The sequence below is a fragment of the Orcinus orca genome, chromosome 2 (genome assembly GCF_937001465.1).
Source record: "Orcinus orca chromosome 2, mOrcOrc1.1, whole genome shotgun sequence".
In the NCBI taxonomy this organism is placed as follows: Eukaryota; Metazoa; Chordata; class Mammalia; order Artiodactyla; family Delphinidae; genus Orcinus; species Orcinus orca.
Window position 1 is genome coordinate 172,892,497 of NC_064560.1, and position 12,038 is coordinate 172,904,534.

General features: G+C 45.2%; 1 protein-coding gene across 1 annotated transcript in view; it reads right to left on the bottom strand.

The window, feature by feature from the left end:
- HEATR4 (HEAT repeat containing 4) overlaps positions 1–11,774 on the bottom strand; it is a 36,693-nt gene extending 24,919 nt beyond the window's left edge. The window contains exons 1-7 of the mRNA XM_012534118.3: positions 10,822–11,774; positions 9,688–9,878; positions 8,523–8,663; positions 6,799–7,002; positions 5,308–5,451; positions 1,290–1,469; positions 251–411 (exon numbers count right to left, since the gene is read on the bottom strand). Of these exons, the coding sequence (XP_012389572.1) occupies positions 251–411; positions 1,290–1,469; positions 5,308–5,451; positions 6,799–7,002; positions 8,523–8,663; positions 9,688–9,878; positions 10,822–11,702 (1,902 nt within the window). The 5' untranslated portion in view covers positions 11,703–11,774. The remainder of the gene's footprint in view (positions 1–250; positions 412–1,289; positions 1,470–5,307; positions 5,452–6,798; positions 7,003–8,522; positions 8,664–9,687; positions 9,879–10,821) is intronic.
- Positions 11,775–12,038: the final 264 nt, after the last annotated feature.

Here is a 12,038-nt window from a genome sequence, read left to right on the forward strand (position 1 = left end):
ATCACAACTTTCCTTGCCTACACAGTTAGAAGCCATCTGCAGCCTACTTTTCTCACCTTTCTCAGCTAGCTGTTGTCACTCTTCCTTGTATACACGCCGGTTCACCCACACTTAGTCCGGTTTTACCTGTGCTTGAGATGATCCCTATCCAACCACCTGCATTTTCAGTTCCTTACATGCACCGACCTCAAAGACCCAATTGTTCCCCCCAAACTCGGTTTCTTTCTCTGACCCCGTAATGGACACATACTGTCTTTGCACTTAGATGGCTCAAGAGCATACAAGACTGTTGCTCAGTGTCCTCATTCTTCTTGTTAAACAGCTGATGGAGGATCCTCGTAATCACGGGGTAAGTGGCAGCACCTTCCAGAGCCAGGCACTGAGCTGCAGCCCAGCTGTCCACGCTATTACCTGCCACAGTGGGGTGAAAAAGGAGTCCAGAATGGCGATCTCTTCTCCCCACAGAGAGAGCAGCCTTTGGGTTGGTACACAAGGCTGCTACCTGCCTGATATCTCACTTCCCTCTGCCCCCTGTCTCAAAATTCAATCCCTTATTTAAATCATATTTAAATGGATTGTATCAAGGTTCTAAATATAGACTGAAAATCTTAACCTGCAAAGTCAAATCCTAATATGTTTTTGTTAGGTAACAGCAGGAAGGCACTTCCGGCCTGGGTGAGAGATGCAGTTGTCCCTCTCACTAGAGATTGGGAAGTCTGGAGTGGAGGCTTTCTTAAGACAGATGAATTAAATCGTTGAGTATCTCCGTGCCGAAGGCCAAACTGGTCAGCCAGTTGTCCTCCACCCCTGCCGCCACGCAAGGAGCAGGTACATCTTTCAGACAGAGCATTTGGGCACCTTGGGCCTATCATCTGACAGAACCTTTCTGCTTGTATTACTCCAGCAATGCTTGTGGACAATGCCTGTAAGTTCATGTGCAAAAATGGAAGCAAGATGTGTTCAAGTAGTGATTTAAAAAATTTTTAGAACGTTATCTTTAATATTACATTATCTTTTCAATTGAAAATCTGGTTTATGAAAGGGGACATGGTTTCTGTTCAAATGCACTTATGAAACGTTTAGCCCAGGTACCACTAGGTGGCAGTGTACCTATTTTGTAAAGTACCTGGGAAGAACAAATCTCTGAGTATCTAAATGGAAGCCCAGACCCAATACAGTAGACATCATAGAGCATGATGGTGGAGAGGAAAGGATTAGGAAAAGCTGATGGTGAGGTGTCCTCTCTTTACCCCATATTTCCAGGTCAAAAGTAACAAGGAGTTACTCACCCTTCAAAAGGGCAGTCTGCATGATTTCCCGGGCAAGAAGATTATCTGACTGCATGGCATATTGGCATACTGCTGCTGCCATCCGCACACTGGCGTTCTTGTCACAAAGGGCAGCCTTTAGGGGGGCCTGTAGAACCTCTGGCAAGTCCTGGATAGGTGGAGCTTTGACGGTTTCCTTGTCTGTGATCAAAAGAAAGCCAGTAAGAGGGTGCTAGCTAGCCCCTTTGCTTTCCTCTGAAACAGAACTTTTTCCTGTAGTCACATGGTGGCCAACCTCAGTCTCAGTTGCACATGCTTACTGCTTCTTAATATAATTAGAGTTTAGCTGAGCCCCTACAATGGGCAGGATTTTAAGGCTGACTTTTGTGCTGGGTATTCCTGTTCCCAATCCTTTATCATCTGGCCTCTACAGAGCTATATTCAAGCCAAAGGAGAATGTTTCCAGCTAGGCTATGGTGACCATCACCATTAGTTTTAGTGATGAAAATCAACCTATTTAAATATTTTTGTATTTTTAATAATAATAGCAAATATATTTAGGTAGTGCTTTGCTGCTTATATGGTGTTTCATATTCATTATCTCATTCAGTCTTCTAACCCTCATTGAAGTAGGCAAGGCAGGTATGACTGCAGAGCTCACCTGAAATATGTGTATTGCAGGAGTCCTTTCAGGTTTAACTACACAGTCTCACAAGACTATCATAGGCCACGCATGGCACTAATCTTTGGAAGGAAATAGGATGGAAGCATAGTTTGCCAACAGGACAGCATCAGGCGTTCCTTTTGGCAAGAGTTCTTGAGGTGGTTTGTCTAGCATTCCATGGAGCCTTCTGGGGACAGTTCAGGAGCATGGAATCGATCCCCAGGTATGTGTCTTATGTTCCACCAGAGTTATCTCTTTTATAGAACAACTCCATAGATATAATTCCAAGGTCCTCAAAGGGCATGCTTTGACAAGTTACAGCATTCATGGGAGCCCAAAGGATGGTGCCTCCTTCAGGCGTGTATATTTCACTTACAGTTCTTCCCAGTCCAGATGTAATTTATCAGTCAGGGTTCATTTTTATCATAAGCAATGTTGCCTGCAAAGATAGTTCCTATCCTTATCAGGTTATCGGGACAACAGGTAGGCATTTAACTAAAGCTCATTTCTCAAGTAAGAGGGGAAAGTGTTTTGTTAACCTTTTGTCCACAACTAGTTTCATTTTATAGATAAGGAATTTGAAGTTCAGAGAGGTTAACTGACCTCCCAAGATGTGGCAGAGCTAGTTCTATAGCTAAGGTTTTAGAATTTCTGATCTGTCCTTTTTGCTACTACTGTGGGCCACTGTGCCATCTGTTAAGAATGGGCTAGGTGGAAATATGTGCATTTCAGGGGAACAGACAGAAGTCAATTATTTCAAGAAATAATGAGTAAGATAATTTTCTTTGGGAAGTTGTGGGAAGGAAACAAGACAAATCAAAATCTAGACACCCAGGAAAGGGATCACATGAAAGGGAAAGACAAAGGTATTCTCTAATGTATGTGGAAGATTTGGGGATAAGATAATATCTCTTGCCACCTATTGAAGGTTTTCTCTATGTGCCAGGCACTAACATACATCATCCCATTTAATACCCAAGGAAATAAGCGTTTAAAATAAAGGATGTGTACATGTGGAAGCATATTAGCAGGGACATCAAACCAAGTCTGGGTGGTGGGGCAGGGAAGACTCCTCAGAGGAAGTGATACCTTAGCTGAAAATTGAAGGGCATGTATAGAAGTTAATCAGGTAAAGAGGGAGAGGTAGAGTTTCCCAGCAGAGGGAGCAGCAAATTTGAAAACCTGGAGTTAAAATGCCCATATCTGGAACTCAGAAGACAGGAAATAAGTGAAATGAAACTTTAAAAACCTGACAACTTTGTAGAGATAAAATTAGTTCCCACCTCTAAGAAGTTCCTTGTTTGGTAGAGATGGCAGAAAAGTAAACAGACAATTATGACAGAATGATAAATGTTAGGGCAGAATAATATCAGGATGCTACCAGACTTCCCTGGTGGCGCAGTGGTTAAGAATCTGCCTGCCAGTGCAGGAGACACAGGTTCAATCCCTTGTTCGGGAAGATCCCACATGCCATGGAGCAACTAAGCCCCTGTGCCACAACTACTGAGCCCACGTGCTGCAACTACTGAAGCCTGTGTGCTGCAACTACTGAAGCCCATGTGTCTAGAGCCCATGCTCCACAAGAGAAGCCACCGCAATGAGAAGCCTGCACACCGCAACAAAGAGTAGCCCCCGCTTGCTGCATCTAGAGAAAGACCTCACGCAGCAACGAAGACCCAGCGCAGCCAAAAATTAAAAATAAATAAAAATTTTAAAAAGATGCTACCATCAGCAGAGAAGGAAGAAGTATCAGCCCAGGCTTCTCACAAAAGGTGGTATCTGAGAGGGTACCTGGGGGTTAGTAAGTCAGTTGGTTTTATGTCCTTTCAGCAGCATTTTATAGTTTCTGTCATCTGGCTCCTGTGTCTTGTTAAGCCAGCTCCTTGGTAGATTACAGTTCTGGCTCTTGTAGATGGGAAATTTTCCTTTTTAACTGCTTATTGCTAGCAAAGAAAAAACTATTGACATTTCTTTTTCAAACGATTACAGACCATTGGGGAAAATGGCCAAGTCCTTAATTCATTTTAAAAGGCTAGTAAAAACTAAAACTTGATAAAGATAGTATAAATAAACACAAAACTACCGATTTCACTTACAAATGTAGTAAAATATTCTAAAATATTAACAAATCAAACCCAGTGGAGTGAAAGAAAGATCCATTAGGATTTTTTCCAAGAGTTTAACAACAGAATTCATTATATCCACAAATTAAAGGAGAAGAAACTAGAAAATGGCTGGTAAAATTCAACACTCATTTTTGTAATAAATAGAAAAGCTCACATGTATGTTGGCATATGTTTGTAAAAGCATAGGGAAAATGGTGGAATGCCAAACTAAACATTGGTTACCCTGGGGAATGGCATGGGGGTGGGATTGGGACTGGGAAGTGAGTTGGGGGAAGGTAATCACCTCTTTTTTTAAAAATTTTTTTGTCTGCACTGGGTCTTTGCTGCGTGCGGGCTTTCTCTAGTTGTGGTGAGCGGGGGCTACTCTTTGTTGCAGTGCGCGGGCTTCTCATTGCGGTGGCTTCTCTTGTTGTGGAGCAGGGGCTCTAGGCACACGGGCTTCCGTAGTTGCGTGGGCTCGGTAATTGTGGCTTGTGGACTCTAGAGCGCAGGCTCAGTATTTTTGGTGCAGGGGCTTAGTTCCTCTGTGCCATGTGGGATCTTCCTGGACCACGGATCTAACCCGTGTCTCCTGCATTGGCAGGCAGATTCTTAACCACTGAGCCACCAGGGAAGTCCCACCTCTTTTTATACTCCTCTGTGTTGACTGATAATGACACTTTATATTTCTTTCATAATAAAAAAAATGTTTAGGAAGCAGAATCTGTAGAATTTATTGGTCGATCGGTTGTGGGAAGAGGAAAGATTTTATCCAGGATGACTCCCAGGGTCCTAGCTCAGAAACTGCATGGATTGTGGGGATGCCGATTGCGATGTGGAATGTGGGGAGGGGTCTGTGGAGAGGGTGATGAGTTCAGTATGGGACATGTTGAGTTTGAGATGAGCGCTTCAAAAGAAGCGCTAAAGTGGAGTCGGGAGCAAAGTGTGTGCATTCACACACACATACACATACTTTTTGGGTATTACGAATGGGATCTCTCAAGGTAGAACAATGTGAACTTACTTGTAAGCTACTGATCATCAAAGGGTGATGAAATTCATGCAAAAAGCACTAGACTAGGAGTCAGGAATTTTAAATTCATCTCTATTGCTGGTAAGAGATGGGTCTTGGTTTTTCAGGCCAGTCTCTGGGTCTTGGTTTCCATTTTGTGAAATGATCTCAGATAAGCTTCAGGGTCTCCGCCAGTTCAAAATTTCTATGGCTCTGTGAATTGCTTATATTCTCAAGCAGTCCAGTTCTGGCTCTCACCTGAGTCCCCCTGGCTGATGGCAATACGGGGCCGTTCTAAAGCAGCTGTGGCACAAGTGATGATGGCTTGGATGCGGACGTCATCATGGATGTCCACCAAGCTCTGCAGCAGGCCCTCTATTGTCTTATGGTGCCACTCGATGACTACCATGAGGAGGAAAATTAGAAGAGAACCACCTGGTTAGGGCTAGATATTGTGCTGCAGGCAGGTGACAAGAAGTCCCCTTCCCCTAGGACAATTCAAGCAAAACAGTTCAGAAGAATAAAGGGCTCCAGAGATGGAGTCCTGTCCTGAGGGAAGTTATTTCTCTGATGATCCATGTACCCTCTTAGGTAGTTCCCAAACAAAACTCCTAATCCCATCCTATATTCTTTTTTTTTTTTTTTGGCTTAAATAACTCTTGATTGTTATCACCTGGTAAATAGTTAGGTACAATAAAACATAGCGGTTAAGGAGACTTAGTCATCAGACATACCTGGTTTGGAATCGCAATTACTAGCTATGTGACCTTGGACAAATTACTTAACCTCACTGGGCTTGAGATTTCTCATTTGTAAGATGAGAATAATGCTGGAACCCATTGTATTGAGTTACGTTGAGTGTTAAATGAGTTAACTGGACAAAGTGTTTAGCAAAATGCCTGCAAGATAATAAGGGCTCACATGTTAATGGTTGTGGTTATCATTAGGTTTCCTTGACTTCTAGGGCTCTTCCATCTGGCTTTCAAGGGCTTCTTCCTTTTATTGCTAACTGCTCTCTTTATAGCTTTGGAGCTTTTATTTCAGTGCTCCCACCACCTGTAGGTGCTCCCCACTGGTAGCTTTTACTCAGAATCTCTTTTTCAACTCTTTTTTTGTTTACCTGAACCAGTTTATGTGATGAATCACCTCTCTTTTTCCTGCACTAACTAAACTAGTTTTTCATGTTCTGAAAGCCAGCAGCCCTTGAGTCCTCAAATCTTGCAGCTTTCAACACTCCTTGCTGGGCCCTTCCTCTGTCCCAGGCACTCAGCGTTCTATTCCCATATCGCTGAAGGCAAAGTAAATATATGATAATCCCAAATTTACAAATGAATTTTGGAAAAGGGTTGTATATACCACGGCCAACTGAAGTTTCTTTTGATCACTGCATTTCCATTGCTTGGGCAGCACATTTCACCCTTTCTTTCACGCATCACTTATTGAGTGTAAAGTTTCAGAGGTCAGTAAGATAGGGTCTCGGCCTGTGAAGAGTTCTCAGCATAGTGAGTTTCCACAAATTACTGATGTAAAACCTGCCCGTGCAAAAAGTATCTAGATAAATGCAGCTGTCATTGTGTGAAAAGCTCTTTTCTAGTCTAACCTTGATGAGGCAACCAGATTTTTATGTCTCACAAGAGAGGGATGGATTTTCAAAGATTGAGAAACACTAGTCCAAGGTGAGAACCTCCTCCTTCACAAATAACATGCTGATATGTCAGGACCCCCGCCCGCCCCACCCCCTTCACTCACTTAGAGCCCAGGCCATCTTCCATTCCTGCAGCATCCTCCGCAGGACCACCAGTTCCCAAGTCACATTCTCCTTCAGTGACTCTGCCTGCTTCTTCAGTCTTCTAGTCTTCATGGGCATGTCCTCCTCACCCACCTGCAGCAGCAGATCCTTGGCCGGTATGGGCAGAGCTGTCCAGCGCCTGGCTCCTTTCACAGGCCTGCAAGCTGTGCGGGGCAGCAGTATGAGGTATTCTGCCCACTGCCCTAAGCGTGTGTTCCCAGCCAGCATCACATTCCTATTCCTGGCTAGCACTAAGGCAAAACAAAACTGTCAAGAGCCAACTTTCTTGTGATTATGTAGGAAACTGAGTACAAGTCCCATAGGGAGTTATGACAAGTCCTGACTACAAACATGATAAAGCCATGATGATGGAGCAGAGAAATTTGGGGAAGAAAAGTTGAGATACATATAAGCCTTTTTATAAGTTTAATAAATCTTTAGGAATATAAATATGTTTATATGTAACAACGTTTGCTCATAAAATTCAATACTTGATATATTGCCATTTAAAGTAGAATGTAATTGGCCATTAATTCCTAATTTATTGTTTTCTTTTTAATGTTTTTAATTTGGGAGGAGGAATGGTGCTATAAGCTGCTAAGTGTTTACGAGTGCCTTGCTATAGGAATGATTAGTGTCTCAGTTTTAATGAGGCAGCTGAAGCCCTGGGAGGTGACTTGCTAAGACCCAACCCAAGGCTTTGCTACATGCTTTCTTCACTGCTTTATAATCGTAGCCCTCAACAAAGGAGGAGGCTGTGTGAGTTTGGTGGAAGCTGCCCACATCTGCCATCATTAGCACCTCCTCTGCTCTAGTGGCTATTGCCTCTAGAGCCAGGCAGCACTAGAGACAGAGGTTTGGGGCTGGTAGGAAAAAGAATGGTTCACTACTGCTGCTAGTTTCTGCACACCAGTGGGCCCATCTGAACGGTGACACTGCAAAAAAAAGAGTCATGGGGAATGGAGACGTAGTCTCTGGAGGATGGGCACTTTTTTTTTTTTTGCGGTATGCGGGCCTCTCACTGTTGTGGCCTCTCCCGTTGCAGAGCACAGGCTCTGGACGCGCAGGCTCAGCGGCCATGGCTCACGGGCCCAGCCGCTCCGCAGCATGTGGGATCTTCCCGGACCGGGGCACGAACCCGTGTCCTCTGCATCGGCAGGCGGACTCTCAACCACTGTGCCACCAGGGAAGCCCGAGGATGGGCACTTTTTGTTTCATAAGTTTATTTCTTGGTTAACTCCTTTCCCTCTACCTTACCTAACTTACAGAATGAAGGATGATGTACTCATGAAACAGAAATTTGAAACACAGGTTGATTCTAGGGCCTGAAGCAGGTATGGGCCTGAGAATGGAGTGGGAGGGTAGAGCCAGCCCAAGGAAAAAGGGCAGAGTGCTAGATCAGGGGTTTGATGTACTTCATTTGGAAGCATTAAGGTGAGATCTGTCTTATTAGGAATTACTGGCCCTAAACCACTTGGTTACAACTAAGTTCCATCTCATTTCAGCTGTATGGGCCACAAAGGCTTTTCCTGTTACAATTAGTATTTTATAATTTTATGAGATGATTTTTAGTTAGTAGGAAGGGACTCACCTAGATGCTGGTGGTGTCCCAGCCTATGAAACAGGGACCTTAAAGAACTAACCCTACATCCACCTTTACCCCCATTATCAGCTTCGTGCTTACATGATTCAGGAACTGGCTGGGAAGTCCACCTTTCTGGGGTTTCAGGGAAGACCTTAGATAGCTGCTTGCTGTATCGATTGAGGTTTTCCAGGAAAATTTGGTCTCTCTTTGTACCAATCTGGTGGATGATCTGGACTTTATCTGTGAACAGATAAATAATGAGTCCCTAGAACCCCCCTCCTTCCTCTCTTCCTGGGTTTTTGGTCACCAGGATCAACCGAGTTTCCTTTTGCCCTACTCTAAGCCTCTAGGACTCATGACTACCATGCTCTGGGGGCATCCCTTGAAGGTGACTGTTGCTTGGAAGTATGACCTGGTGGCCTCATAAAAGCCTGGAAGCCAAGTCAGAACCTAACTTACAGGCATTGTCCGCTATGAAAAGCTAGATACTAATGAAGGGTTACCTAATTCATCTCTTATCAGTCATAAATACCTTTGTCTGAATAATTTTGTTAAACATTTTAAGAAGACTTTCAGTTGAAAGCAGTTTCGGAACAAGATGAGGGTAGGGAAGAATAAACAGCTTGGAACGTGCAATCCTAGATTGTGTATCCTGGAAGCCCAGGCATCTAAAGGGTAGCAGGATGGAAGGGGAAGGTAGTGGACATTCATGGGTATTGGGCAAGAAGCATTATATTTCTTGTCTACTTAAAGTGCATTTTTGTTAATATTGTTTTACAAATAAGGTATGTAAGGCTTGGACAGCTTATATAATTTGCTGAAGGTTAGTAGGAAGGGGCTAAGCCAGGATTTAAGCTCAGATCTCCAGAGCCTGTGGTTGTTTTTTCCAACATAGCACCTCATTGGGGGAATTATCTCAGTGAGAGAAGGGAGAACAGAGAAGAGGTAGGTTGTTCCCAAAGCTGAATCTTGCTTACTTTGCAATCCTACCTCCACTACCTCTTTAGTAAACATAAAGGGATAGAGAGAGGGGAAAGAGGAAGAAGAGTTTCCTTCCTATCAGATACCTACCCCCTGTCCCCGGCCTCCACCCCACAAACCCAAAAAAAACCTCATGTGCTAGTAACCAGGAAGTGTCAACATGAACACTTGGTTCATCCAGGGCCTCTCATCCACACCCATGACTGTGTTATCCCCCAGCTACCTTCCACCTCCCTGCTCCATGTCCCCCTAGGCCCCCACTACAGGGCCCAAGCTCCATTACCAAAGTAAATCTCCTGTTCAAAGGTGTTGTCTGTGGAGTAAGCAAACTTTCCAGCTCGGGGATTCACCTGTCGGAAGTGGCTCTGTCTTGGGGGCTGGTAGATGCTCCCCTTTCCATCGATGTCCTCAGCAGTCTTACTGATGCCAGGTGTGATTTCAACTGTCTGCACTTGCGGCAAGTAATTGGGCAATCTTGGAATGAGTGACATGGGGAGAAAAGCGGGGACGGGTAGCTTTAAAACTGGTGCCCTTAGAGGGTGCATGGACTTGGGGAAGGGAACCCACCTCCTACATTACCTCACTTTACCTATTATGTGTGTGGTTGTTTAGTGGACAGACTGTAAGCTCTTTAAAGGATAGGTCCGTGTCGGTTTCATTTACATTGTATTCCCAGCACTTTGCAGAGTGCCTGGAAAGTGGTGGCAATGCAATTTATATTTGTCCAATAGATGAATAAATAAATGTTTCCACTTATCTTTAGTTCACTTTTAGGAATCAGGGATGTTATAGCTCCAGTCTTCCTTAGAGTTATAAATGAAAAGGAAGCAATGTGAGAAACGTGCAGTTATCCTCTTCTCTAAGCTTGTTTAGTTCTCCATCCTGCGCCAGTCAGTTTTCGAGTCAGTTGACACACTGGCTCCTTATTCAGACTGAGGCAGGACCAAACCTCATGAGGTCTCTGCCTTCCTCACTCCCACCATGGATTCGTTTCTAGGAGCACCTGGATAGTACCTGGAACAGCAGAATGGCTCAGTCTGCTGGGAAAGGCTGAGAACCCATTCCTTTAAAGGCAGTGGTTCTCAGCTGGGAGCAGCTTTGTCCCTCAAAGGGACATGTGTCAGTGTCTGGAGACATCTTTGGTTGTCACACCTGGAGAGTGCTACTGGCATGCAGTAGGCTGCTGCTAAACATCCTACAGTGCACAGGACCAGCCCCACAACAAAGAATTACCCAACCTCAGGAGTGCTGAGGTTGCGAAACCTTACTTTGTGGAAATCTTAGCAGGTTGGTGGTGGAAAACACAAGAGGTTAATGTGACAGTGTGTTCTGAAATAAGGAGTGTGAGGCCACCCAGGAGTCCTTGAAGGGGAGCCAGGGATTCTCAAAGGCGCGCCCGAGGCCCCAGCCAGTCTACCTATAATAGACAGGAAGCAGCAGCTCTGGCTTCTTTTCCTCCTGGGTGGGCAGAACGACACTTCGATCCTCAAATTCTGCTGTCTCTTCTTCCTCCAGCTGTTTCAAGAGCTCCAGGTCGCTGGAGGAAGTGAGCTCATCCCGGATGTGGCTCCAGTCGTATTGCTGGTGCAAGAAGCTCTGCCACTTACTGGGGGACACCCCAGGCCTCAGAGGACTCTTGTTCTGGATCCATCGGGCAGTGCGCTTGTTAAGCTTTTCCAGCACGACGGCCTGCCATGCTCTGGCCTCCTTCTCAGAAGGGGGAAGCCAGGTTTCCCTCTCCTCCAGGTAGACATCTGGAGAAAGTGACAGATCCAGCACGTCTAGCTCCCTGCTTGGATGAAGATTGAGAGGACCAGATGCTTCCTGGACTGCGCTTGCTGGCTTTGATTTCTTCAGCTTCTTAAGATTGGCAGAGCTTTCCGTCTTCATAGCCTGGGAGGTGACCCTTGTTGAGGGACCTGAAAAATCCAGGAACTTGAAGCTGACGGGCTTCTCAGCTCGGGGCTTCCTGACTTGGGGAGGCTGGATGATGCCGTCTGCATCGTAGAGATGGTCAAAGCTGTTTTGGCTGTAAGGAATGCTGGCCAGCCCTCGCTGCTGCACCACCTCCCGAGAAAAGGTGAGGTTTGCAGCTGCCTGTTTCAAATATTGGTTCTTGAGGTTTGCACAGTGCTGCGGGCTGGAGTGGAAGACTGGAGGCACACTGGAAACGGAGGCGCACTCCTCCTTGTTTCTTGGTTTTAAGTAGGAGAAAATCATGCCCCATCCCAGCCGTGGGGGGAGTGACTGACGGAAATGCTGGGAGAGAAAGGTCTTTCCCTTCTCGGTCTTAGTCATTGTTTCCCAGCAAATGCTTCCTTCCACACTGCCTGGTCCAGAGGAGGACCTGGAGGCATGACCAGGCACCTGTTAAGGGGATGGGAAGAACTGTTGAGAGCTCTAGGTCAGTAGAAATTGGTAGCCCATAGCAGTCAGTAAGAAAAGAACTTGGAGAACAGGTAGGGGAGGGGGGAAGCCACGGGAATTAGAAAGACAAAAGAAAGAAATGCTGCAACATTTGAAATGGTCCTTGTTCAGACCTTTGCTTCCAGTTCTCACATTTGTCCCAAAGCTCAGACCCTCATCTCCTTATGAGGGATTACTGCTTTTCAGCAGTATCCCAGGTTTCCAGTT